This window comes from Sander lucioperca, chromosome 4, assembly GCF_008315115.2.
Source record: "Sander lucioperca isolate FBNREF2018 chromosome 4, SLUC_FBN_1.2, whole genome shotgun sequence".
Lineage (NCBI taxonomy): Eukaryota > Metazoa > Chordata > Actinopteri > Perciformes > Percidae > Sander > Sander lucioperca.
The window spans coordinates 10,121,919-10,143,282 of NC_050176.1; the positions used below are offsets into that span (position 1 = coordinate 10,121,919).

Genomic DNA, 21,364 nt, shown 5'->3' on the forward strand with positions numbered 1-21,364 from the left:
CACACACATACATATATACACATACACAGGGTGTGGATGCCAGTTAGTGGCAGGCAGAGGCACTGACTTAAATGAATGCTGCATATAGAGACCAGTGCATCACAGCTGTCCAGCAGTGGCATACGAGCCTGTATGTCATTAACAGACTTTATGCCACCCAATAGGAGGGACTCCTCTCTCTTCGTACCACGTGACTACATTCAGTAGCCGCTATTGGTTGAATACTGATGGACAGGTTATGTGAATGGGATGGAAATTTCGATTGAAGATCACCAGAGATTGTTGTTTTTTCAACTGAAGGACCGTGTGGCAGTATAAGAAGTATCTCCACTACTCATGCAGGCAGCCAAGTTCAGCATATAAACTGAGTATGGAGGCTTAAAGAGACTTTATTTTTTGTTTTAAAGGGCAGCGGGGAAGAAAAAAAGAGAGGGCCGGAGCAATACATATATGTGATAGCTGCTCAATATACCTTTAGATGTTAACTGTGTTGATTCCACCTCCTTTATGGCTTTGCAATGTCATTGAAAGAGACATATCCAGTGTTAATTACTTGTGTGTCTTCAAATACAGTATATTCGACGACATATTTGGCATAAATGGTTACTTTACATCTCATTCATGAATATCTATAATAGGATACATTAAATGCTAAATAGTTACAGTAGAGCATGTAAGGGATAATGTAGAGCAAGCGGGTCGTTATCCCGCCTTTCACATGGCTAACTACTAAAGAAATCAATATTTTGACATACAATATTAATTTTAAAATGATTTTATTGATTTAAAAATGGTCCTCTGTGATCAGAACTACATCAATAGCAGTGGCCTGCTATTAAAAGACAGTAGAATGCTTTAATTGACCAATCAGAATTGAGTATTCAACAAAGCCGTGTAAAAAAAAAAAAAACACAGATAGAATGGACTGAAGGTGTTGTCATGCTCGATATAACACAACTATCTGGTCTGGGTTCTTCATATAAAAAGCTTTTGACTTTTTCTGTTCTGTCTGCCTTTACATGCACCACTTTAGAGAGAGATTACTTCAGTATCCTGACTAAAATTTGATGATTTTGTGAATGATGCAGTCTGGACAACAAGTGGTGGACTAATGATTAGTGTTCTCCATTGTATTTTACTTGATAAACTCAAAAGTGTTTTTGTTTTTTCCAATTATGTATTTATAAAAAGGAGTGTTCAATATCAATAGGTATCACCGGGTTTCTTCTGTAATGTTTTGATGTAAAACAACTCATGTACTGTATAATGTATTGCACCGCTGTGTTCACATACGACTTTCTTGTGTTCAGGCTGAAATCTTAGAAACAAGTTATTATAAGAAACATCAGGTAGGCCCATATTATTATTGTAAAACAAAACATGGACTCACAGAGATTCAGTTTGTGACATTTATATATTTTGGCAATTTTGTTTTCCTCTAATCCCTCTCTATTATATTTACAGTGAGCAAAAAGCATGTAACTTAACTCCACTGGGGTTCTGCTGAATAATACATTGACAATAGATATCTTGCCATACAAATATGTGTGTTTCCGTCAAATAATCTAATGCAAATATTCTGAAAAGGTTGCAAAAAAAGATGAAACAAAGAATAACACAATAAAGAAGTGGCTGTAACTCAAAGAATCTGTTTCCATTAATGTTATTGCATTTTCTCTCTTTGTTTTTTTCTGTTTCATTTTTTATTATGGGGTTTCCTTTTTTCTTTTTCTTTTAATGAACAAAGTCAAACTGTCCTTAAAAGAGGCAGGAGGAAACATACTCACTAATGTGAGGCAGATTTTCTAGTGACCCATTTAAGGCCTCACTGTCCTACCAAAATGTCATCCATCTTGTCTTCTTCAGTTGAACCACCTGTTGCATGCTGAACTGCATGACTGCCCTCATGCAAGCTACAACACGCATCATTTATTTACCTTATGAACATGGGCAATATTTTATATTTTATTCTCCCGGCAATGTTCAAAATGCTACATCAGTCTTAAAGAAATGCTCAATAAAGGTACTGTAGACTCTGAATTACATCCTCATCTTCTTTTTATTTCTTATTAGGTTAAAAGGTTAAGGTGTTACAGTACAGTACAACCTCGTTACAACGCAAAAAACATATCTATAACTTTTATTTACTATGTTTTGTTTCCCAAGAACAATCAGTTTTACTCAGAGATTTGTGTTTCTTTCAGTTTGACATAGACATTTTATTTTTAGATACGTGGATCTGATTTTCTGGATTCAATTGCCATGGCAGTATCGGTTTAACACTCCCAAAGGGTAACAAATCATATTTTGTGTCACTATGTTAACCAAATATTTTTATTTATTTATATGTTTTCATAAATTCATTTTTTTTTGTCCAAATAAAAAATTAAAATAATTTCATTCTCCATAAAATGTACCCCCAACTATTCTCTATATCTTGCAAAGTGAAAAATGTGTGTTTTAACGTGTTTATGTGATAAAAGATTTGTAAACTGTATTGTAAGACTGTATATAAGCTCCTGTGTGTAATCATAGTCCGCACATAGTTTAACCTCAACACAACTTCTATTCTCAGACTCAAGACTGAGACTGTATCATTTTAAATCGTTATTGCTGTAAAGGATCGTGTGAACGTGAGAAATGTGTGTATGAATGAGAAATATATAAGAATTCATCCTTGACCAGTTTGAATACCATGACAAATAGTAAAATGCTTTTGTATTTCCCTTGTACATTATGCAAGTATGGAATCATATATACTACTTCAATTGTGTATTATAATGAAAAAACTCATATATCATTCAACTCTGTATAAAGTATATGATCAAATAAATGAAACCTCAAATTTTTCATTGGTGTTTGGAGTTGATGGTAACTTTTGGGTAGGTTTAGAAACTTTTTTAAATTTAAAAAATGGTTTGAAACATGTCATCATTTCTAATTAATTTAGGTAAAGTAGAGTTCTATAGTTGTATTATTACTTATACAGAATAAATACACAATAAAGTTATGCATCACTGTATTTCTGGGGTCATAGGACATTTTAAATCTAACAAACCACTTTAAAAGCTACGTCCCTTTACCTCACAGGCTCCCTCACGACACCGATCAGATTTGCAGTGTCATATATCAGGATGGGATCCACTTTACTTTGACACAAGCCTCTTACAGCAGCATGCGTGGCCCGCTGCCATGATCAGCCTGATGCAACAGGGATTCACTGGACACCTGTGGACAACCAGCAATGGTCATGCTCAGCTGTCTGCTTTCTCTCTGCGTTTCTGTTCACTGAGTGACAACTGAGGATATTCACTCACTGTACTGCCATCCAATTAAATTTAGATAAGAACGAGGGGAATCCATTCAGCCATCATAGCCTCAACTTAAAGGACAATTCCGGCGCAAAACGAACCTAGGGGTTATTAACAGATGTGTACCCACTCTGTCGCTCTCTGGGACATGTTTTCATGCTAATCAAATGTATGTAGCTTGAAAGAAGCTAGCGCGGACCGCTGATTAGTTTACAACGCTAGTATTCGGGGCACAGGTACGGTGGCCGACGGGCAAACGCCCTGCAACTTAAGAAAACACACGCAAATAGACAAAACACAAGCAAATTAAGAAAACAACTTCATTAATTTGACAACAATGTGCAGTATTCAGCAAACGCACTGCAAATACCACAACACAACCAAATAGATAAATGCACTGCAAATATGAAACGATGCAAAAAGAAAAGCACACAAACCCCGAAAAAAGAAGCGACGCAAAAAGAAAAACAACTTCATTCATTTGACAACACATGCGCAGCATTCAGCAAACGCACTGCAAATACACACAACACAACCAAATACATAAACGCGCTGCAAATACACACAACACAACCAAATAGATAAACGCGCTGCAAATATGAAACGATGCAAAAAGAAAAGCACACAAACCCAGAAAACAAATGTAACAAAAAAACGCTGCATCCAGATTACACAACGGAAGTTCTCCAGGCCTATAGAGGGAGCTCTGAGAGAGAGAGAGAGAGAGAGAGAGAGAGAGAGAGAGAGAGAGAGAGAGAGAGAGAGAGAGAGAGAGAGAGACACTGTAAATATTAAATCTATGTTTGAGATATGTTTTCTCTCGTTTGGTGGGTGTGTCTCGGCTCAGGTCACAGGTGATACTCATCAGCAGAGACGTCTGTAAACTCGTGGTGATAAAACATTTAAAACTGCATCAGCGGTTAACGTTGACGTTTGTTTAAGCCACATGAGAGGGTTTAATTTCGAGGTCCGAAATGTAGTGTAGGCCTCCTCAAGTGTAATATTGTGATTATACAACAACGGTTACCAACAAAATAAGTGATCAATTTAGTTGGTAACCGTTGTTGTATAACAATATGATATTGTGGAGCAATTCGCTCTTGAAATACAAAAAACAGACAGGATTTCTAGTCCCTCCCTGTTAGTAAACCAGCCAATTTACCGTGGGATTTATCAAACTGAATAAATCCTGCCTGCACATATAAACACAAAACTGCTTTGCTAACTCCAACGTGTTGTAAGTAAGACATCTGCTGAAAAAGTTATTGTATCCATTAGAATGATTGCCGTACTGTTTAGTTCACAAACATCCAACACACCAAAGTACAAACACATAGCGGACCAGACGAGAGCTTTTATTTTGAAAAGCCGAAGCTCGGGACGGCACCAGCCGGGAGGGCATGAGACGGGAGCATCGACTGTATATTAATAATATATTATGTTATTAATAATAATAATAATAATAATAATAATAATAATAATAATAATAATAATAATAATATGAATTTAATATCGGTTAATAACGGTCGAAAATCCAGCTGTTCCACTAGCTGCTCCCTCTAGAGGTCTGGAGAACTTCCGTTGTGTAATCTGGATGCAGCGTTTTTTTGTTGCATTTGTTTTCAGGGTTTGTGTGCTTTTCTTTTTGCATCGTTTCATATTTGCAGTGCGTTTATGTATTTGGTTGTGTTGTGGTATTTGCAGCGCGTTTGCTGAATGCTGCGCATGTGTTGTCAAATTAATGAAGTTGTTTTCTTAATTTGCTTGTGTTTTGTCTATTTGCGTGTGTTTTCTTAAGTTGCAGGGCGTTTGCCCCTGTCGGCCACCGTACACAGGGAAAGTCAAAACAAATCGCTATTTATACCACTAAAAAGGCTCAAAATATCACCAAACTTCATCGGTAGCATAATGAGGGTCCCTAAATGTTAACCGAACTGGAATTGTCCTTTAAGTTTAGAAAATACTTTTTACACAGAATGAGGACTGTTGATCTTGTGAATATATTAGACTTTAACACTGACTCAAAAAATATTAAGTATCCATATTTTTGTATCCAACCGGTTTATATGAGCCATTGATCATTCAGTAGAAGTGAATGGCAGTATGATCAAATCCAACGAATAAAAGAGGAATCTAACGATTTAATTATGTAGGATTGGTCCTTCACATTCCCCAGACCCCAGCAGAAGGTGGCGGTAATGCACCTAAAACTTTAAAATAAAGAGAGGAAGAAGATGAAGAAGCCACCGGAAGCATGCAACTGTCAGCTTTGTAACAACAGTCCAACGCTGCATTTTTAATTGAACAAAACAAAACAAGACCGGACTGTAGAGCCATTTCATTACATTGCTACATTACATTGCTATGTGGTGATCGCTGTTTGAGAAAGCAGCATGGATCCGTCTGAGTCAGAGGGAGTGGATGCCGCCGGTCCCGTCCCAGAACAGAGTCCCAAACCCGAGCTTTCTGCAGCGATGCGGGCTAAAATCGAGAGGAACCGGCAGCGCGCCTTGATGCTCCGGCAAGCCCGACTAGCGTGTCGCCCTTTGTCCACTGTGGAGGGCGCAACTTCGGCCAAAGTCTCCAAGACCATCGACTCCGGCGCCGGCTTCTTTATCGAGGAGGAGGAGGAGGACAAAGAGGAAGAGCAGAGGACCAGGAAGGTTGTGCATCAGCCAGGTGTGTGTCTGTGTGTTAGGTGACTCCAGTGTGTGCATGCATATTTACATGTGTGTTAAGTGTGGGTGTGTTTTGTTTCCAGCTCCGGTGATCGAGCCAGACTACCTGGTGTGCGATGATTGTCAAAAACCCTTTATGGACTCGTACCTCAGCAACAGCTTTGACCTGGCTGTCTGTGACAAGTGCAGGTACACACACACACACACACACACACACACACACACACACAGACAGACTAAAAGTACCTTTATGAGCATGAAATCCATAGTAGTTTTATGCAGCTTTTGGAAAAGCATAACATGTCTAAAGAAGTCATTAGAGTTTTGAATTGGACACATTTTACATTGTAATGCAGATTTCTGTTTTGTAACTTGAGATAAGTTGGAAAGTAACATACATAAATTCACAGGTTCCCCCAATATCTGAAAGAATATGGCATTAGGTTTTTTTTCCTGAAGATTATGTCCTATTATTATGCAGGCCTGCCCAGCATTCCTGTATATGATGGTAGGATAACGTATTTTGGATATTGTATGCTAATTTTACATGATAATATGCATTTATCTGTTAAAAGCATGAAGTTATGTTATGTAGAAGGCCTTGTCTGATTTAAAAGGGTTAAGGTTAATATAATGTGCCAGAAATATGTGGTTTTCATCACAGATGGATTTCATGTCAAACCTCTTAATTTTCTGGTCATTTAGTTGTATTAAATCTATGAGTAGTGATGTTTAATCAAAGACAGACGAGAGAACCAGCACTTCAGGGTAGTATTAAAAATTCTGAAACCTGCAGATACCTATGGCTTATTGAGGAGTTTTCTGTTTCTCTTCAGATCGTATTTTTATTTATTTTTTTACAATCATGGCTGAAAATCAATCAAATTGATTAACAGTGGAAGCCTCTTCCCCTCTCAGAGACAACGAGGAAAAGCATAAGCTGATCTCCCGAACTGAGGCCAAGCAGCACTACCTGCTGAAGGACTGTGACCTGGACAAGAGAGAGCCTCCGCTCAGGTTTATACTAAAGAAAAACCCTCATAACTCACACTGGGGAGACATGAAGCTCTACCTCAAACTACAGGTGTGTGTGTGTGTGTGTGTGTGTGTGTGTGTGTGTGTGTGTGTGTGTGTGTGTGTGGGGCATATTACAACTGCTCTAAATAAGTACAGTTTATCTTATATCACACTACACTTAAACATAAACACTGTTATACATTGTACATAAATGAACATGCAACAACAGCATGGCTTTTAAAAGTACCAACTGATGCAGTTTGGGGAAAACACATTTTTAATAATTTAACTTTCCTGGCTGTATTTCCATCTGTTTTGTCCTTCTCGTTGAAGGCCCCATGTGGCTGCAAGACAACATGCAAGCAATCCACATTATAAAAAATCCTAAATGTTAAGAACTATATCAATTGAGATTAAAAATAAATAAAGCAAGCTTTTATTGCAATATAGTTTTAAATATGTGTCTGTAAAGTCAGTAGATGAGTAGGAATTTGCACAACAGATTTAAAAAGCATTGAAAGATGATTTTTAGACCAATATACAGTACAAATGAGAGATTGTCGCGCTATAAACAAACCAAAGCAGTGCTGCAGTGATTAATCAATCAATCAATCAATTAGTCAATCATCAGAAACGGCTGTTCTCTGTTTTGTTTTTGAACTGTTGCTTTGACAAATAAGACATTTGGAGACTAGAGGGCCTTGGGCTCTTGGACATTTTGTTATCTAACATTTTATAGACTAAATAATCAATTAATCAGAAAATTTGTTGATAAATTGTTAGTTGCAGCTCTAAATCAGTCGCAAACATTTTGGTCAAATGCAAAATAACCCCTCCTTGTTCTGTATGTTTTAATGAGTCTATGCGAACTATGTACTTGTGTGTGTTACCCAGGTGGAGAAGAGATGTATGGAGGTGTGGGGTTCGGAGGAGGCCCTGCAGGAAGCCAAAGAGACGAGGGAAGAGAACAAAGAGGTGCAGAAACAAAAACGCTTCAACAAGAAGGTCAAAGGTTGGTTTTCTGTTAGAGCCCAAATAACAAGTCAGTTACATCACGCTGTTGTGTAAACATCAACATTTGAATGTGGGACGAGCGTCATCTCGATAAACTCTGGACGTGTGGGTGTTTCATATATCTGTATTTGTGTGTCAGAGCTGCGCAGGGCGGTGAGGAGCAGTATGTGGACCAAAGACACCAGCGTCCACCAGCATCAGTACGGACCAGAGGAGGTGGTGGATCCGGAGGAGGACCTCTACAAGAAAACCTGCACTACTTGCGGACATGAACTCACCTACGAGAAGATGTAGACACTCTCACACACCAACACGGACCGCTACGGGTTCAGTCTACAAGGAGATGATGTTTGGTGCTTCTGTTGGGAACCACGCCTCTCACAAATCCTCCACCCCTCCAGCTGTGTTCCTTCTATCTGGATTACTAGTGCTATTTTTTTTCATAAAACACTCCATCCTGATCACATACAAGGGGCCAAAATCTCCTGTGTGTCACTCGCAGGCTGTTATAGGTCAGTCGTAATTTCTATTTTCAACAGCTGTTACTGACCTCAGCTTGAACTACTGTATATGTATAGCAGATTGCCTTTTCGGTCCACTGCCTATTGCTACACTTCCTGTTACTTTTGTAGCATGTAGAGATTCACTCTGGCAAATGGGCAAATCAAGGAAGGCACGATTTTGAAACTTGAAAATAACGTCTTGCTTAAAATAGTGAAGTAATGTGGGGCCCGTTTTATGACTGGAACAGAACTGACCAGTAAGATTAAAACTTTGCTGCCTTTGTGAAAGTGGAAGTGGAAGAGGGGGTCCATTTTTAGTATTTCTTGTTTTTGCACACAAGTCACATGTACCGCGATGTGTTCACTGTCATCATGTCAAGTCTATTTTGAACTTCACTTCTCGCCTTTGTGGCCTTATTCAAGTCGACAGCATCAGCTCCGGACTCATCTCTCACCACTCACTCTATAACATCAGCTTCCAAATTATAATCAAAGAGATTCATCTTGGGAAATGGTTCAGACATGAGATACCTGACGAGGACTATTTCTGTGAACTTGATACGTGGTCTCAGCTGTGAAGAGACGAGCTGTCATTGTCCAGATATTCACTCTATTAATCATGCTACAATGAGACTGAAAGTGTGTAAAACATTGATTTAGCTTCCATTCATTAAAAATAAATATATTTGTATTTTTGAGACTTAGTGGAAAGTCTTCAAATAAAAAAATGTATAAGCAGTGTAGGAGTGTAGACAATTATTTAATAAAACAGTCCATTTGCATTTCTATTTATTTGTACAAGCTGCAAACACTTGAGATACTTTAACATGAAGCCATGTCTCTGTCCTATTTTTAATCTTATTTGTGGAGTGGGCCTGTTATGTATTAAAGTGGTTTAGGAGTTGGTCACTAAGATACACGAGTTAGAGTTAGGGTTCATATACTGATTTTTAAGCACGCTTTTTTTTAATGACATTCCATAATTTTGTTTTTCATATCACTTACTATTAAAGACACCTAAGCTACTTTGTCAAAAATAAACCCAGGTTTGTGTTTTTTTTAATGAAATTTAACAGTTTTCCTGACTTCTTCCTGTCAAACAACTTGTCCGTCCCCCCTCTTACTGTTTAAAAAGGACGAGAAAGTTAAAGTTCTCAACTACAATTTCGTGACTGGGCTAACAACCTGCTGAGGAAGATCATGTCATACAATCTGAAGCTCCAGAACAGTTACTAAATGGACCTTATGGTAAGAATGTTTTGCTTCCAAGGTCAATAATGAACACTCAAAAAAGCTATTTTAGTAAATTCAAGACAGTGACGCATAATAGAATACAATTGTTGCCTGGAGGAGGCTGCTAATAAAACTGATATAATAAAACAATAGTGTTTATTTTGTACACTCTTGCTTTTAAAAAGGGTTCACAGCCTGGCAGTTGAGGCTGCTGTAAACCCCCGCAGTCTCAAGTTTGTAGAAAGCATCACAGTGTAAATCATTCTCTCCCGACACGTCCACAGAGACAATCTTAAACATCTCATATGGAGGAATCAGTACTTCATCCTCGTCCGAGTCAAACTCTGAATAGGACTTGAGGTAGGCTCCGAAACACGTGTGTATCTCGAAGCAGGTCCTCCGTCCAAACTGATGCAGGTCCTTGCTGAGGGAGCTGGAGGCGAATGAGCCAAAGCGAATGGTTTGTCCAAATTCCCCGCTGAAGAGCAGTTTGCTTCTCCTATAGGTGGTGTAGCAGCTTCTTTGGTTAAGTTTTAGGAGCCGGATGGCATCAGACAGCAGGAAGTGTAGGGCGTGGAATCCAAACGAGGTTTTGTAGGAAGCCTTCCCCCTGCGGATTGCTTGGTTTAAGTTGTTATATGACCCCGCTGTGTAGGCACACAGAGCCCTGAAGTGATTCCAGGACAGCGGGTCATAGATGTCCTTATTCTTCATGGCTTTGAGGGCACAGAGTTTTGTGTATGTGGAGTGCAGACCTTCCCTGGTGCTCCCAGGGAGGTAGTGACGTTTCACTTTGATCAGCATCTTCTCGGAGCAGCCGTAATACATGTCATCGACAGAGTCTGAAGACAAACTCAGAGGGATACTGATGAGCCTGGACTGACCTGATGGGACCTGGACAGAGGCAACAGATGCCTTCAGTGAGGTGTTTGTGGGTTTCTGCATGGCTGACTGAGTGGAGGTAGCCTCCTGTGGAGAGGATGTCTCAACATCCACCTTTTGGACATCAGAGCTTTTCAAAGTGGCTTTTATGGTATCCTGTTCAGGCAACTGTAAAAAAAAAAAAAATCAGAACATGTAGTTTTATTGAGATAATGCATTTAACATAGTATTAAAGCTGGTCACATTGGTTTAAATAGTTTTGATCAACTGAGAGCAGGGTTGTTGCTTATATTAAAGCTATAGTGTGTAGTTTCTATCGCCCCCATGAGGAATTCTAAGTAATGACAACAAAACTGCCGGCGTGTCCACATCATACAAGCCTTCCGTGATCGCGCAACGCCCCACCGCAGTTGCTAGTAGCCAAGGAGGACACGGAGGATCAAAAAACATGGACTCTTCAGAAGAGGTATTTACCTTCACTTGAGTTTCTGCGTGCGAAAGTCGCCGGACGACACAATCTTCTGAACATAGCCATACTGAGAAATACAGAGAGAGCTGTGTGGAGCCGATAGTCTCAATGGCTTGAAGGTAACAGACGTTCATTAATATCAAAAAGTTACGCACTAAAGCTTTAAGGACACTGAGTTCATGTTCTCTGTAATCTGTCTGGGACTTTGGAGGTCTTCATCAATATGTTACATTCTACAATTAAATGCTGACATTTAGGGGGTTATTTTAGGCGGTTTCAGTTTTTATGTACACCTAATAGTTAAATACGGCATGTAGAAGGCTTTAAAGGGAATGCACTGGACTCACAAAAAAAGATTAGAAAAGGGAGGGAGGCCTGGATATCCTGACTTGTGGCTCCTAGTATGGCTCAAGCTTAAAAAAAAAAATCTGGATCCTACATTTCTCACAATGCAACTAAATTAGACACTCCATGCCTGGTAAATGCCAATGTCTTTTAAACTCCATGACCCCAGTTTGTAACACAGGTTTGTTATACATTTTTAGCCCAAGCTCCCTGCAGAGCTACAAAAGACATACAACCATTTTCACAGGCTTAGTAACTCATGACAACTGACCTTTATTTTGTTTTTGTTACCTGTTCAAATTGTGGGGATAGAACTTTTGCCTCTCAGATTCGGATTAAAAAAAAAAAAAAAACCACACACACTGACCAGCCAGTGAACATGTGATCACGTTACAGGATTTCTTTGGTTATTTAAGTCCAGGTATTTCAGACTTGCTGCATTTGAAACCATTGAACCAAGGTAACGTTTTAAATGCATAATGCACTTCTTTTAATATTGTAACATCAGTGGATATTAGTGGCATGTTACTGTATGTGTCCGTTATCTTACCATCTTTGCATTCAGAAGTCTTATAAAGAGGCAGCAGAGGACAATCAACATACTATCCTTCGACATGATTGAAGATCGATACCTAAAAAGAGACATTTACTGTCCCTGCCTATGAAGGAATATAAATCACAAAGCCATCAAGTGAAAGCAATACATTTGTCAGGTCTTAAATCCATTAGCACCAGATAGTTTCCTTATAATACATTATAAAAACAATTTCACTATCTCCAAAATAAACATGTTCACTAATGTCCTGCCCCAATAGCATCTACTGAAAACATTTGTGATATGCTAAAACCAAAATGAACTAAACCATCTGATCTTACCAGGTGGTGCAGCAGGTTCTGTGACTGAGTAATGTCTTTGGTCTGTATGATGCCAGTCATCTTTTTAATGAGAGTACGGGTGGGGTCAATCTAAGCCTCATGTACAAATGAAGGATTTCCCCAAGAATCTGTTTTCGGTCCATTTCATCAACTCCGAAAGATGAAAGTTAGGTCAGCTCTTTTCAAGTGTGATTCACCCATGCAGACAGTTTTACTTCCACAGGGTTTTAGATAGTTTCAGCCATCCTTCTGCGGTGAGAACGAAGGTGCCGACTAATGGGGTCACCATTTAAAATGTTGCAGTGTAGGCCCATTTGTCACTTAAATGCTTGGAGCAAAAAAAAAAAAAAAAAAAAAAAAACCCACATTCACCGCCATTGTACTGAAGGAAAGGCAGAAATCTCAGATATAACAACCTTTATATATCTCCATGCTTGCTATGAAAGGGCTAATGAAAAATGGTTACTTAGGGAAACCGGACATGGTCACATACAGTAAGTGTAATTGGCCAGCCAGAAGGTAGTCTGTATTGGCATGGGCCATGCAAGCTGGCATAAGCCTTTGTATTTTTACAGTTTTTGAATATCTACCGTTTAGGCTGAGCGGCCATAACTGTACAAGTCATTCCTCCTACAAGCAGAAAAGTGAAGTTTGCATTTTAAGTCAAAAGTGCAACCCAACTTAATGAGAATCACCACTCTGGGTGAACTACAGGCTTAGAGTCTTGGGAAGTCCCTTTAAGGGACTGCCTGACTTTTCTCCATGAGTCATAGCTCAAGAAAGAGGAAACTATTTAAAATGTATTTCAGTGTACCCATCTTGCAATGTTGTAGATCATCCAGGTGTAAGATACAAGGTCATTGTGAACCAGCTTGACAGATTAATATTTAGATACTTTCGTTGGACAGGTCTAAACCATAACTTTGTAGCCTTTTTATATTTACCAAAAATACATTGACTTTGCATTCATAATCATCCTTAGACACAACATAATACTGCAACTTTATTTATTCAACATGCAATCAAAAACAATGTTTAAAATTCAAAAGTCCTCTGAACATCAGAGGTCTTAAATACAAACGAGTCATCTGTACTGTCGACCTTAACTCCCACGACGTCATCCTAGGAGGAAAGAAAGTTATCGTTATCTTTGCAAATACAAAGACTACATTGAGCCCTTACGGGGATCCCTTTAGTCTGGCTATCACCAGACCTGGTCTGGGGAAACTGCTCTGTATTTTCTACTGCACAAGAGGCGTGAACAAGCATAGTTCAAATGACTCTACGAAATTGGATAGTCCTTCAACCAATCAGACCAACGATACGGGTGACGTAGCAGTGACATCAACGGGTTGCTTCGGTTGCCGGCTTGTTGAATGTAAACAAAGCTGCTTGGTCGCATCGCTATCGTCATTGTGTTAAACCCACCAATAGCACGCCAGGTGGATAAGCCAGTTTGTGATTGGTTCCCGCAGGATAGATAAAACATACAGGTTTCCAGCATGAGCTGCAGGGCAATATCAAATCGCCAGCAGATCGGGCTGCTTACCTGTCTAGATTCCCTTGCCTTCAGATATGAAATAAGCTTAATGCAAAGTCTACCATGCATTTTGAAAAATGTACCTACATTAAGTTGTATGAAGAAAAACATTGAAAAGCTGCTTAAAATTTGTCAAAACTTAAAATGTACTCCAATATGAATGTAGGGACTTAGTCATGTGGTCGTCTACTTACATCACTGAAGTACTTCTCTATAAGGGTACGAGCAGCCTGGTACACAGTTTCATTGTCATGGTTCTGTAGCATCTCAATGCGATCCAGTCCTCCCAGCTCTTCAACCAACAGGCTAAGTTTCTCTGTCTCACCAAGCTTCTCTGCTGCCTGAAAAGTACAGTAATTGAAATTGCTTATCTGCCCATTTCAAGTTTTAGGTCAAACTGTAACAGGTTTTAGACCAATTCAGGTGCCAATAGTTGAGTTGCTTTCCCCTCCCCCTTACCATGAAGATGTTGTTGATGGCATCCAGTATGACCAGAATGACTTTAGTATCTTTGACCTGCAACAGGTTAATGATCGCCTCCAGGGCCCCACTCTGCACCAGATGGACCACCTGCTCCACAGTGCCCCCACTGGTGAAGTTTGTCACTGCCCACACTGCCTCCCTTTGAGTTTTGAAGTCACCCTGAGAAAAATGAGATTAATTCCATTGTATCACTACAGTATGTTCAATGAACAGATGCCCAGAGGGTCATCTTGTGATCTACTCACATTTCTGAGCTGCTCCACCAGAGGGGGGAGTAGGCCACAGGTGATGAGCTGTTGGATTTGCCTACATGGTCCTGCAGCGATGTTGGACAATGCCCATGTTGCCTCCTTTTGCACACTGGCCTTTGAGTGCCTCATCAGTTGAGGTAGGACTTTCAGGACTCCTGCATCAACTGCTGCCTGGGTCTGCAGATCTGAGCCACTCACTATGTTCCCGATTGAGCGGAGAGCAGGGGTCTAGAGGCCGACACGTAACAGATTTACTAGGGGTGCACGATTCAGAAAATGTCACGATTTGAGACAGATTTTTAGGCTCAAGATTCGATTTAAAAAAAAAAAGTGTGACGTTTCCAAACTACTTAACTTTCGCTTGCAAAGCCTGCATATAGCATGATTCCCATCAAGTTCCATCTTCCCCTTGAAGTAATAAGCCGAAATGTGCCCAAACTCTTGCCTTCAATGAGGATGGAGCAGGTTGAATAATTCTGTGAAGTTTGCGCCGACTAAATTACTTCTGCACTCGTTCTTTTGACTATGACAAGAGTGCCCAGGTGTCATGTGAATTTGACGCAGCGCCATCTATAGGAATGCGAGCTAAACTTATTTCAGGACAATAGTATACACACCATTACAAAAATGAAGATTTTGAATCTGTAGAGCTTGAATTGCGAATCGATTTTTTGCACACCCCTAAGATTTACTATACTGTAGGCAGTGAAAGATTCTGGCTTTTGACCAACTTGAAGAAAAACTAAAAAGTGGCCATGCTTACTAGCCATGCTTGACGCCTTTTTCAGTTTGTTTTTGCCAACGTTTTAAATTGTTAAATTTCTCTACACATTTTCAGCGCTTATTTCTACGTCCCACATTTTAATATATAAAACAAAAATTGAAAACTGGTCAATTTGACCTGAAGTCAACACAAGGGTTAAGTTGCCACTTATGCAACAATCACAACCTGTACATTGCTAAGGCAGTGATGATCTGGTCGTAGCGTCGAGTTAGTGCGTTTGAGAACACCCTACCATGACACTAAGCTCCTCGTGGCTCATGAGCTCCACCAGCCGAGAGACGATGCCAGTTTTCACTACAACATCAATACGGTCATTGTCACCGTCTGAAAGGTAGGATATTGCCCAGCATGCATCAGACAAGATGTCCTTATCGCCGAGATGGAGCAACTGGATCAGAGAGGGAAGCACCTGCAGGCATGACAGTTACTGTACATTAATCTCACTGGTATTGTGGCACCTTTCTGAACTGGGAATTCTTGTTACACAGGGTGCTTATATACACACACACGTGTATAGACTTCATTACGGAGGTGTGAAGTTACTTACCTGCATGACTGCAGACAAGGGTGGAAACGGGTTCTTATTTCGACACAAGTTGGACAATGTCCATGTCAGGTTACGCAGGTAGCCAACCTGGAGTAATAAAGCATTATGACCCACACAGCAACATTTAGACTTCTGCCCCACAGCTGAGGAAAGTTTAAAGGGAACTCTACAGATTTTACACATTATATTTACAGGTCTTAGAAGTACTACTGCACAAGTGAAAAAAAAAAAAAGATGCTGAGTCAGACATTTGCTTTCAGAAAAATTTGAGCTTCCCATTTACAGGTCATAAACTCAGACCATCTTATCTCTGCTTGAGGCTAATAAATAGTGTGAGGCTACATTAGCCACTACTAGCATAACACCTGATCTCCAAATGTGGAGAGTCTTTGTAGGGTTTGTAAGACAGTTAAAGTATTGTTTCTTTGACCCTTTGAGAAAGTGATCACTCAAAATGTAAAGTTAAAAAAAAAAATAATAAAAAAAAAGGACTTGAGTGCATAGTTGGAGCTGGTCTTGTAAAGTTTTGACTTACTGGGGTGTCTGGGCAGATGCGGGCCAGTAAGGCTGGGATAACATTGCACTCAATCAGGATGTCTCGATAAGCTGCACCGTCACCTTTTTAGGAGATTTGTTAATACAGCAAGCCACGGTAAAATACATGTAGATTCTGTGTCCCAGATTTACAGCATAAGACAGACTGTCATTTTAATATTTGAAAGACATGCGCCTGAGTCACTTCATAGCTTAATTCCAGTCCAAGTTAATGGACCATCAGGTCTTCTTTCCCCTTTTGGAAACTATCATTTTCTCCATTAAGCAGCCTAATTTATCAGTTGTATTAATTCAAAGTCAAATCCATACATGGCAATACATTCAGCATTTTACCTGCAATGTTTCCAAGAGCCCAGACAGCCTGTTCACTGATGTGCAACATGGGTGAAGCCAGCAAGGCAATGAAAGCTGGTACCGCACCATGTTCCACCACCTGAGACACAAATACACTGTTTTCAAGCCACCAAGAAAACCTGCAAGCCTCTAACACCTAAGTCCATTTAGTTAGTTTTAATCAAGATGTTTGAGGCATAATACACTCCATAAGCCCATCTTAACAAGAATCATGACCGGTTACAGTCAAACAGAATTAGTAATCTTAAACATCAGGCTAGCCATGCTTAATACTAGTCACACCTGTTGAGTATGCCAAGTAGTTCCAGAGGCGATGTTTGTAAGGGCCCAAGCTGCTTCAAACTGCAGAGTCGGCTCATCATCCATACCCAGAAAGGACACAAAGCGGGACAGCAGACCTGCATCTATGATCTCCTTCATAGGAGGATTACGCTCCTGAGACAGCAGTTTCCTGAGGGAAGGTTGGATGAAATGTAGGCTACGCAACATACAGGTCATCTTATTTTTCCTAAGATAACGTTATCAATAACCCAATTTCAATGGGTGAAACACAGATTAAGTAGTCCAATAACTGTAATAGTGTTAGAAAATTGTGAAAATGGCAATTACAATTTCCCAGAAGCCCCAGATGACACCCTCAATTTGCTGCTTTTTTTATTAAGCAGTCCAAAACAAAAAAAGGTATTTTAATTTATGACTCAGAAAACCCCCCACCAATTCCTCACCTTTGAAGACAAAATTCGGCATATACATTTGATACGTCTCACACAATTGCCAGATAAAATGTTCTGCTGGGCCACTAATCAATTTATCATTTTGGCAATAAGTGTAACTACAGCAATTGTATATTCTGCAACAAATCTGTGGCTTATAAATATTAAGCAATGAACTCTCACCTGGCTGCCTGACAGCCTCGGGTTTGGGACTCCTTGCAGTCAGAGTTGACGTCTTTAATGATTTCATCAAGAGGTAAAACGGCCACCTAAATGACAGATAACACCGTTAGAGGGTGTACTAGTTTGAACCACAGACTGTATATAAAAACTAGGTTTGAACAAATTTCTTATAAAAGTCTCTGAACTGACCATGTCGTTGGAGATGTAGTCGAGGGCCTCCTCATCCGGGAGAGAGGACAGCGTTATGTTCCTTCTCTTCAGGAAACTTTCATCCTTGTGAGCTTTGCGCAGCTCCACGCACACCGAGATCCTTTTCTCTCGAAGTTTCTGCAAGAGGCCGAGACGCAGTGTCGATAAAAAGTATTACTACGTACGACCTTGGAAATTAAACATCAACTTACTGCTGGATCTTTCCCCTTGTTCTTGAATTTGGAGATTCGCTCCTCGACAACGTTCTTGGTAGGCATGGTGGACTTCTCTGCTTGACTCAGACCGATGAAAATGTAAGGAAACATTCCGCAGGGATGTTTTAAGGGGGAGAGCCGCCGCAGGTGAATCTAATTAGCTGTGATTGGAGCACGTGCAGCTGTGCGCGTTTCAAACAAGTAACCAAACAGCTTTTCCTCCAGTAGCTAAGGCACTCCTGCGAACTCCTTTCGTTGCAGTAACCTATGTGTAAGAAGAATGGTCATTTTTTAATGTATTTTTGTATTAGCCTACTTGTTGTAGCCTACTGCTCAATCTACATTATATGGCTACTATAATCTAAGTCTAGTTCTTTATGACCCTTGCTCAGATTACTGTTTCCTAATGTGTCTTGTTAAAACTGGCTGAACATGTACAGTGACGAATTGCAAGTATGTTAATAAAGTCTTTATAAAAAAGCACCTAAAATGTGTGCACGTTTGCAGTTTGTGTCATACAGGAGAGGAAGGAACAATATAAACTCTGGTGACTTCATTTTGTTCAGTAAATATGCATGTTTGATATTGTAGTAATAATAATAATAATAATAATAATAATAATAATAATATTTTCTAATGGATTTTTTAATAGACTTTGAGTCTGACAATAAAGAAGAACTACATAAAATAATAATAGCCTATTAATAATAATATTATTGATAATAACATCCAAATAGCCTAAATAAAATAAACAGACTAAAGTAAAATCGTTAAAAAAGTAATAAGCCTTAAAAAATTCCACAGTGTAAATATTTTTGTGGTAATAACTGGCTAACCAGTCATGGCCTGTTTTAGACAATAGATGGCAACAAATCACAACTTTCATCTGGACTACGTGTGAGTGTGTGTTAAATGTGAATGTGATGAAATCTAATGTATTGCTAAATCAATTAGAATTAATTATATTGTAGCTACATCATTGCAGAAAAGGGGTACAGATACAAATAAATATATCAAATAAGTAAAAGAGAAGAAAGATTTTGATAGAGAAAGTGTGGCAGAGAAAAAGTTTGACAGGGATGGAATCTCGTCTTCCTCAGTAAGAACCAGGAAGGGCTGAACAATAGCACTTTAAGTGGAGGTTTCCCCCTGACCAAGTTAAAATCACTTCCTCTTGATAACACACACACACAAACACACACAAGGTTTATGTGGCTGTGAGTGCTCAGACTCAAACACACACACTTTCTTTCTGCACCCTCACCACCAGAGTGAAGGTCACAACCCTCATCATGGTTGTTTCCTAATGCAGCCCCTTAAACCTTTCTCACACCTTGCTGTGTCACACACACACACACACACACACACACACACACACACACACAAGCTCATGTTCACATTAATGAGGATACGTACTGTTTTCCACCTTCAAAAGTGAGCTTTCCAGATAAAATAAATCTTGAATTCTTACTTGTAGTGTAAATGGGAAAACAGCTTTTTATAAACACTGATGTATTGCTGTCAGCCTTCACAGACATAGCTGGATACATTTGTGCCACAGTAACATTAGCCTACAACAAGGAGCAGAGCTTTTTAGCCTCTTTCAGTTCCTTGTTTGGGGCTGCACATTTTCTGCATAGTTAGTCTTTATGTTTTCACTAATCCCCAAAGGAAGCCAATTCTAGCAGAAAACTCTGATAAACACTGTTCATTACCTGCCTAATGTGTAGACAGACAGCAGAGAGAGAATTATGAAATTAGTCAAACATTTGGAAAGACAAAAAGCCAGACCAAAACAGAGTGAAGAGTGAATGTTGGACTTGTATAAGTCAGAAAGTCAGGCCAGAAACACAAAGAGACAGCTGAAAGCAAATGTTGCTTAGCATAACAGCCATATAAAATGGTGATGATGTTAACAGTGTATCTGTCCGCTTGTTTTTTCTGCCCCCTAGTGGCCAAACATGCATTAATGCAGCTTTAAGAAGCCACATTTCTTTGACCTTCAATTGTTTTTGTAGAGATCTACAAATGCCTGAGAACATGTGGGATTGGTTCAAAAATAGGCTAGTGTTTTGTTGAATTATACCTTCTCCAGTTTAGTGCCTTGCTCAAGGACAGTTTGTGTGAATTGGTTTAAAGGAGATTTTCTTTTTGTAAGTCAGAGCTTTGCATCATTTAAAAGTGATAAGGATCAGTCACCCTCACAGAGTGAAAATAAAATCATTAAAAAAATAAAATAAAAGGATATTTTCCCTCAGCATCCCACCTTTCCCTACCTCTGCTCTGTTTTCTTATCCCTGCTTCACTTTTACTGATTTCCCTGTCCGGCGTGGGAAAGCAGAGAGGACGAACAGAGATAGATGATTTCATTTGTTCTCATGCTCTCTAGCTACTTTTATATTATCATTAGCATAGAGGTCAGAATGTCCTCCAGAGGATGACAGATGGCTCCATGGCACCACTCCTTTTTCTCTAAAGAGATTCACTTGTTTAACAAAATATAAAAGTTCGAGACATACTTTGTGGCATAATGACCTGTTGATGTGGAGTTTTCTACAGTGTGTGTGTGTGTGTGTGTGTGTGTGTGTGTGTGTGTGTGTGTGTGTGTGTGTGTGTGTGAGCCACTCTCTTTGCCTGTGAGATCATCATCCTGCTGGCCTTTTGACCTGGAAGTGCTTATGGTTCCTCAGAGACGCCCTGATGGGTGTAGTGTGTTTCTGTCCTGCCCTAATGTCTTTGAATCCTTGTTAGTCTGAACAATGTGAGGTGAATGGAGGAAATTCCACTTAGCAGGTTCAAGGCTTCTCAAACACACACACACACACACACACACACACACACACACACACACACACACACACACACACACACACACACACACACACACAATGTGCGCAGAAACATTCACTAACATGCTCTCATATTCAAGAAATGCAATAAAAACAATAAATAAATAAAAACTGCTCTATTAATGATGTTTGTTTTTATCCTCTCTCATGTGAGTTGAGAGTTGAAGAAATGTGTAGTGCAGTCACAGGTGTAAAATGCATACTTTTTTCAGCAAGTACCACAAAAATGGCAATATTTGATATCAGTGTGCAAAACACACAGATACAAATCACATTGTGTTTCATGAGTTGCAAATACTTATGAGACTGTTTTAGCACTATACAGAGTCCAACAACTTTACAGTGATTTCTGTTTCCCAAGAACTTGCAACAA

General features: G+C 39.5%; 3 protein-coding genes and 1 long non-coding RNA gene across 4 annotated transcripts in view; 1 reads left to right on the forward strand and 3 right to left on the reverse strand.

Annotated features, from left to right (window-relative positions):
* Nucleotides 1-5,536: 5,536 nt before the first annotated feature.
* xpa (xeroderma pigmentosum, complementation group A) lies at nucleotides 5,537-8,796 on the forward strand. Its single transcript, XM_031289381.2, has 5 exons — nucleotides 5,537-5,990; nucleotides 6,073-6,178; nucleotides 6,908-7,073; nucleotides 7,901-8,018; nucleotides 8,160-8,796. The coding sequence occupies exons 1-5, from the start codon at nucleotides 5,705-5,707 to the stop codon at nucleotides 8,312-8,314; spliced, it is 831 nt and encodes a 276-aa protein (XP_031145241.1). The 5' UTR covers nucleotides 5,537-5,704; the 3' UTR covers nucleotides 8,315-8,796.
* A 262-nt stretch (nucleotides 8,797-9,058) lies between these two features.
* On the reverse strand, nucleotides 9,059-12,623 carry LOC116042901 (NAD(P)(+)--arginine ADP-ribosyltransferase 2-like). The gene is made up of 3 exons (XM_031289377.2): nucleotides 12,329-12,623; nucleotides 12,003-12,084; nucleotides 9,059-10,806 (listed from the first exon to the last, which is right to left on the reverse strand). The coding sequence occupies exons 2-3, from the start codon at nucleotides 12,066-12,068 to the stop codon at nucleotides 9,934-9,936; spliced, it is 939 nt and encodes a 312-aa protein (XP_031145237.1). The 5' UTR covers nucleotides 12,069-12,084; nucleotides 12,329-12,623; the 3' UTR covers nucleotides 9,059-9,933.
* A 677-nt stretch (nucleotides 12,624-13,300) lies between these two features.
* kpna7 (karyopherin alpha 7 (importin alpha 8)) lies at nucleotides 13,301-18,271 on the reverse strand. Its single transcript, XM_031289350.2, has 12 exons — nucleotides 18,140-18,271; nucleotides 17,928-18,065; nucleotides 17,739-17,824; nucleotides 17,125-17,293; nucleotides 16,822-16,921; nucleotides 16,469-16,551; nucleotides 15,934-16,020; nucleotides 15,619-15,795; nucleotides 14,597-14,830; nucleotides 14,328-14,510; nucleotides 14,063-14,209; nucleotides 13,301-13,450 (listed from the first exon to the last, which is right to left on the reverse strand). Exons 1-12 carry the CDS (start codon nucleotides 18,251-18,253, stop codon nucleotides 13,364-13,366), a joined length of 1,605 nt encoding a protein of 534 aa, XP_031145210.2. The 5' UTR covers nucleotides 18,254-18,271; the 3' UTR covers nucleotides 13,301-13,363.
* A 1,299-nt stretch (nucleotides 18,272-19,570) lies between these two features.
* Nucleotides 19,571-21,364, reverse strand: part of LOC118494950 — a 16,849-nt gene continuing 15,055 nt past the window's right edge. The window contains exon 3 of the long non-coding RNA XR_004897159.1: nucleotides 19,571-19,581. This is a non-coding gene — a long non-coding RNA (uncharacterized LOC118494950). The remainder of the gene's footprint in view (nucleotides 19,582-21,364) is intronic.